This window comes from Setaria viridis, chromosome 3 (genome assembly GCF_005286985.2).
Source record: "Setaria viridis chromosome 3, Setaria_viridis_v4.0, whole genome shotgun sequence".
In the NCBI taxonomy this organism is placed as follows: domain Eukaryota; kingdom Viridiplantae; phylum Streptophyta; class Magnoliopsida; order Poales; family Poaceae; genus Setaria; species Setaria viridis.
This window is the reverse complement of record NC_048265.2, coordinates 16,440,429-16,447,356: the sequence shown is the minus strand read 5'-3', so window position 1 is coordinate 16,447,356 and position 6,928 is coordinate 16,440,429. Positions and strand designations below refer to the sequence as shown.

General features: G+C 40.8%; 1 protein-coding gene across 1 annotated transcript; it reads right to left on the bottom strand.

The window, feature by feature from the left end:
* Positions 1-4,240: 4,240 nt before the first annotated feature.
* On the bottom strand, positions 4,241-5,069 carry LOC117850142 (uncharacterized). Its single transcript, XM_034731945.2, has one exon. It carries the CDS (start codon positions 5,020-5,022, stop codon positions 4,444-4,446), a length of 579 nt encoding a protein of 192 aa, XP_034587836.1. The 5' UTR covers positions 5,023-5,069; the 3' UTR covers positions 4,241-4,443.
* Between the last annotated feature and the right edge of the window lie 1,859 nt (positions 5,070-6,928).

The following is a 6,928-nucleotide window of genomic DNA, read 5'->3' as shown; positions in this document are numbered from 1 at the left end:
ATGAAGGTAGATGTTACAAACCAGGACCTGGATTGAGAATAATAACTGCTCCTCCATTCAAAATTGTAGATCGTTTTGACTTTTCTAGGTGCATAATTTTTACTATGCACTTATATATAGTGTATGTCTAGATGCATAATAATATCTATAAATCTAGAAAAGCCAAAACGACGTACAATTTGAAATGGAGGGAGTATGATAACAAATTAAAAGATGACATGTCGTTCGGAAGGAACGAAAATACTTGACCCAGATGCTCTCCTTGGAAGAAAGGATTTATTGATGTTATTGTACTTCAGGCTCGCAATTCTTTTGTTCCTAGCAATGGCTCAATCCGCTTGGCTAATTTTCCTCTCCTTTTCGTACAGCTTCTTTTTTAGGTGGCTTTGAGCCCCTGTACAATTCGCTTTTTCTTTCCTACATTATACTTCTGGACAGCAGGGTTTCCCTACTGTTTTTCTTGTGCTCCAGAAAAGAAAGAGAAAAATACAACATGCCTGAGACCTTGTTTAGATACACCCATCTAAAATTTAGCTACCTAAACTTTAGTACGTCTTTTTAGCTAAAAGCTTTTTTTTTGAAAAAGAACTGGCAGGAATTCTGCCATTCATATATTAATAAAGGAGAATAGCAATGTCCAAACAAAATACAGGAGAACCTAAGCTCGGCAACAAGCCCAAGAGAATATAAAACTAGTCACCAGCCCAAAAAAATTCTGAAACATCTAGCACCTGCTACGCACCAAGCGCGGACCTCCTCCTTGATTTTCTCTTTTTAGCTAAATGTCAGCTAGTTAAACTTAAACTTTAGTACTTCCTCCGTCCCAAAATATAACTACTTCTAAAATTTTTCAGACAGATTAAAGATGTAGATCAAAAATCTATATTACACCTCATTAGAATAATTATACCTATCATATTTAATTGGTAGCAGGCTTGCATATAGATCTGCATGTCATAATTGATTTGCATGCATGGAGGGCATTTTAGAACTCTTATGCCAAATAATCCACTTGGAAACTCAAAAATAGCTATATTATGAGATAAAATTTGAATGTTAGAAATAGATATATTCTAGGATGGAGATAGTATCTCTTTTTAGCTAAAGGTTAGATAGCTAAATTTTAGCTAAATGATTGTTGAAAAGATACTTGTTTATCCTACCCTTCCTCCAACACCTCTCATCAATCTTCTTGATTTTTCGAGGAAAGGTGGAGAGGCAATTCGATCTTTTATCATTTTAGCTAAGTTTAACTGGGTTGAACCAGCTAAAATTTGGTTGGGTTCTGTTTGGATTCATTGGTTGGGTTCTGTTTGGATTCATAACAGCTAAAATTAGCTAGTGGATCAAAACTTAAATTTATTTCATTTGCTTTATTTCAGCTCGCGGTCTACATGTACGATCAGGAGTTCAGGACGGATCGACGACGGTGCTGGAACACGTCTACTCCCTGCTAGCCCAGTCGGCAGCACCGGAATTTCTCCACAAGCTCACCTACCTCTAGCTCTGCCGGAACCACCGCTTAGGCCACGAGGCACATCGACACGGTGCGTTCGGTTCTCACTACTTCGTGGAGGTGGAAATCGTCCTTCCCTGCCCCCATGAGATGTCTTCTTGATACTTGCATTGCCTACTCTTATTTCCATTGAAATGCGACATCTGGTCCTAATTCCACTAGGACATCGACTGTCACAAGTTACGACTAGAGCAACTCAAAGCAAGTCAGCCACGCTGGGAGATTAGCACCAGGAGCAAGTAACAAAAAGCTTCATTATTTGTGATGGATCTCATACTTCTGAGTGCTTCTGAAAGGGTGAAAAATTCCATGTTCTTCAATGGGGAAGAGTACCGTAATAGATGCGTCTGCCTGTATGCAAATTTGTGTACTAGCCTCTTTCCCTGCCTGTTTGACGTACTTCTGCTCGTACCGTGCATTAGACTTGACTGTTGATTTTCCTATAGCGCTTTATATCGAAGCCAGATGATGAACCGGAAAAATTTAGATTTTTAACACCCCAAACATTGGCTTCGCAAATTTGACATTACAATAAGGAATCGGTGCTCATAGCCTAAGAGGGGGGAGGGGGTGAATTAGACAAACTAAAAACCTTAACCTACGGCTTCCACTACTTTTGCATAAAACATAAACTAGATCATGCTATCAAGATGTGCAACAGTTGATCTAGTGTGAAACTCTCATCCCAAAACAAGTTTTGCGACCTAGAGCCAATCCTAGCAAGATACTACGCTAAGAATGTAAAGGCACACAAGTTGTAAGAATGTAACGTGGAAAGTCTTGACACGATGATTTATACCATGGTATCGGTAGGCACTAAGTCACCACTAGTCCACGTCGTTGAAGCACTCACACAAGAGTATTGCTTCCTGATCACCAAGTCTTTTTCGGGATACCTCTTGACCTACCACAAAGGCTTGGCCGCTAAGGCTCACACCAAGTTCCCCGGTCACCTTGATGCCATCTCTACTAGGGAGCTTCTCCATGAAGGAAGGGTGTTTCCACATCCCCGCACACAGTCGTCGACGCCGCTCCACACCAAGCTGGAGGGTCGAAGACTTGCCGGCAAGCCACCAAGGCTCCAAGACGCCGGCACACCTTGTACAACTGTGGTTCACTCCTTGAACCGATTACAAGGTAGGCACACCTTACACTCACTCTTCTCTAGGTCTATCCTAGCACTAATCACTATTCTAAACTTGTGCTAAGCCTTTGACAAATCATTTAAGCACTTTTGGTGGCTTGGATGTGTTCTTGATGGGTCTTGATCTCCAAGCACTTCCTGCGCCCAAGTTCAAATAGCCGTTGGCCTCCCTGCGATGGTTTCATTTTGGTAGCATCGGAACATCCGGTGCAAATAGCCATTGGCCTCCCCACGCCCAAGTTCTTTACTGACACATAAAAAATTCATCCGATGCTTCATCCAATGTTTGGTGATGAAGAGTTTCTGACCAAAACCTCTCTAGAACTTCGCAAAGTAAATATGGTTCGTCCGACGCTCCCCTTGGCCGACTATCGGATCATCCGGTGCTATAGGGTTTTCTTTGTCTTTGTTTTCTTCACCCCAAAATTCATCCGACGCTACTAGAAAACCTACCATCGGAACTCCGATGGTCTTGACTCTTTTTTCTATTTTTCCATTGTATCAATTGATCCGACGGTTGCTCCAACACTTCTCAGATAGGGCATCGGAATATCTGATGGTGCCATTTTCCTCTAGATTTTCTCTATCATTTGGATGCTTCAATAACATAGAATAATCCTAGATACTATGGCTTGATCACTTAAATATTATAGCTTGGATACTTGAATACCGTGATTTGGATATCAAGAATACCATGATTTGGACCTTGCCATGATTTGGTTTACATTCTTGGGACTTAGAAAACCTACAAGATACATGCTAGACAAATCATTAGTCCGAATGACTATATTGTCACTCAATTACCAAAATCACAAACTATGACCTAATGAGCCATGTTTGCTACAGTTACAAAGACGGACTTCGCAAATTTGACACTTACATAGTTGACACATTGATTTACTTGACATTTTACCTCTTTAATGATTTTTGTTTCTCATTTTTCCATTTTCTAGATTGTGAAATGCCAAAAATGTTCATCACCGGGAGTCACACCAAAAGATTAACATTGGAATGCAACTGTTTGTTCTGAAGTGGTTTTGGTTCCTAGTACCGCCAATATTGATTATTTTTGCTCCATGGAGATGAATTCCGCTTGACAAAAACAGAGCAGGAAAAGTGAGTTGTAGATATTATGCTCTCAGTGACGTTGGTGAAGCTTCTCAATATGGTCGTATATTGCCAATCATTCAGCAATGGAATTGTGAAGGCCTATGCACAGGATCACTTTTTTGACGTCATCAATAACTTCATTGGGCTTGTACGTAACAGCACTTATAGCCAACTATATAACTAGGCTGGATCGATAAACATAACATGAATTACTCTAGTACTTGATATCAGATTACAATAACCGAGTCGCTTAGAGTCTTTAATATCTTTAATTAATTGGTAATATATGTACTCCGATCCCTCTGTTTTTAACATATATGTTAAGCTAATTAGCTCATTTTACACTAATTAGTTTATCCTAAAAACCATATATTTAAAAACGGATGGAACAATAAGCATGATGTGTAGGCATGTGAACTTTAATAACTTCCAAGACAAAGCAGTTCCTCATGAAATTTCTCCAGATACAGTGACAAAATAACAGCAATATTATTTTATCCATGAACTGACATGGCATGGACATCTTCCCATAGGCTGCAACATTTACTAGCACAGTTGGGGCCTTTATTAATTTGCAAAAACATAACACAATTACAAAGAAATTAAAATAATCCCACGACATGAAACAACAAAGTACAATGGCCTCCAACTTTAGATTGACTTGGTATGGAAATCAAGGATTGGCGTTGCCGTACCCCGACCCAGCACCTGCACCGCCACCACTTCCACCGTTCTGACTATTCCCGTTGCCACCACCGTTGCCATTTGCATTTGCACCTGCATAGCTGGGCCCGTACCAATACCTGTTAGAATAGCTAGAGCCAGATCCAGTGCCACTACCAGACCCCTGTCCACTAGATCCCCAGTAACCTCCGGCCTGTCCTCCTCCTCCACCACCACCGGTACCACCGGCATTGGAAGATTCTCCATAGCCAGAATACCTTCCTTGGTTATATGTTCCGGAACCAGAACCTGACCCAGACCCTCCACCATATCCAGACCCACCATACTGGCTACTTCCACCACCACCACCACCCCCTCCAGCACTTGCGTGGACACCATTTGAACCACTCCCACCTGCACCAGTGCCGGACCCAGACCCTGATCCTGCACCGTTCACATATCCACCACCCCCTCCCCCTCCTGTGCCAGTTCCATCAGCACTAGAGTATCTAGCCACCCTCACAGCATTGGCTAACCCCATGCTCACGAGGACAACGAAACCCAATGCTATTAGCTTGGTGCCTGCCATTGTGAGCTGCTACTAGTGAGTATGGGTTGTGATGAGTTCTGAGAGGCGGTATGGATATTTATAGTGCTTGAGGCCATGCAGTGGTTCGTTATCTTAATAGCATGCACGTTAACGGTAGTGGGTGTTCCCATAGGAGGCCAAGTGGAGGCTGTCAAAGGGGGCACTGGAATTAATGGTGCTTCTTGACTTGACCTTAACCACATACAAGTAACGAATTGGTTGCAGTTTACAACTTGTCTTCACGCTGGTACTTGTTATGCTCTCGTGGCTAGATGCTCTGCTAAGTCCTAGCTTCTTAAAAGTCATCTCCATCTTCTTAGAAGTCATCTCCATAGATTAACATTGGCGCAAAGGTTGAGCATTTGCTGTGATCAATGATGTCTAGAAGGCCCATGCATTGAAACTAAATCTGACTGTTTGCTCCGTTCTAATAAGTAGGCAGTTATTTATTTGTATTATTTGTCTGAATGGTGATGTAATCAATATAACTATATATTATGGTTTTTTTGACTTGTCACTGCTATAAAATACGTGAAAGATTTTAGTGACTGAACTGCTATTGTTTAATAGTTGAAAGCTGGGTCCAAGTGCCTGAAGAAACACTGAAACTCGTCCAGTTCAAATCCTTTTAAGTTTCGAACTTTTTCATTATTCTTCTAGGCTTCAATTGAGCTACTTATAGTTCTAGAATTTCACAAGTGTGCACTAAACTATACTCTGGACTCGTCTAGGTCAAGCTACAACTCTTGGCCCCAATAATAGTATGGCCAAAGGAAAAATAAAGATCTACATTACTCCAAGTATCTCTCAATGCCAAATGACACTTGGAAATGGTTCATCCTCAGTCTTCGCGCATATCCTTTGTACTAATATAATAAAAACAAATGATGGGAGCCAAATCATGAAAACCTATCATTGCACTAACTTATTGCCGTTGTAAAACACATGTTAGTTGTAATTATTATGTTGTCATTAATCATGAAAACCAAACTAGGGGTCCAGATGCTCTGGAAAGATTAATATGCCCCCTTTGGAAGAGTTTTTCTTTACGTCTGTATGAGACAAATTATTTTGGGTATAATATTCCTGCAAAATTCATGTATACTGAAATAGACTCGAATATGAATGTTCATGAGTTCATGACTTTGCATTACTTACGAATACATCTGACAATACCCTCCAGCATTGTGAAAATTGAACAACTGGAGACACGATAATCAAAAGATAATGAGATCGCCCACAGTACGTAATTAAATGCATGGTTTATTTTTCGTGATCAGGCATCAGTATTATACTGACAGCAAAGCTAGTAAACGACGACCTGCATTAATACTCTTAACTGCATGTTTGAAGATCAATACAGGCATCCTCTGATCACCCGAACAATTCTAATCGCTTGCAGTGGTTGACATTGCAGAGGTGACCTCGAGGTTTTCATAACGACTCTGACAGACTCGGGTGTGGACTTAAAGAACTATGGCGGCAGTTTGATTCCCAAGACTAAACTTTAACCCCCTGTCACATCGAATATTTAGATACTAATTAGGAGTATTAAACATAGGCTATTTACAAAACGCATTGCACAGGTGGAGGCTAAACGGCGAGACGAATCTATTAAGCCTAATTAGTCCATGCACAGGTGGAGGCTAAACGGCGAGACGAATCTATTAAGCCTAATTAGTCATGAATCTATTTAGCCTCCACCTGTGCATGGACTAATTAGGCTTAATAGATTCGTCTCGCCGTTTAGCCTCCACCTGTGCATGGACTAATTAGGCTTAATAGATTCGTCTCGCTGTTTAGCCTCCACCTGTGCAATTAGTTTTATAATTAACTCATATTTAGTCCTCCTAATTAACGTTTGAATATTCAATGTGATACAGACTAAACTTTAGCTCAAGGATCC

Bases quoted from the DNA above. Each gene is read 5' to 3' on its own strand.
- LOC117850142 (XM_034731945.2), bottom strand. From the start codon at position 5,022: ATGGCAGGCACCAAGCTAATAGCATTGGGTTTCGTTGTCCTCGTGAGC.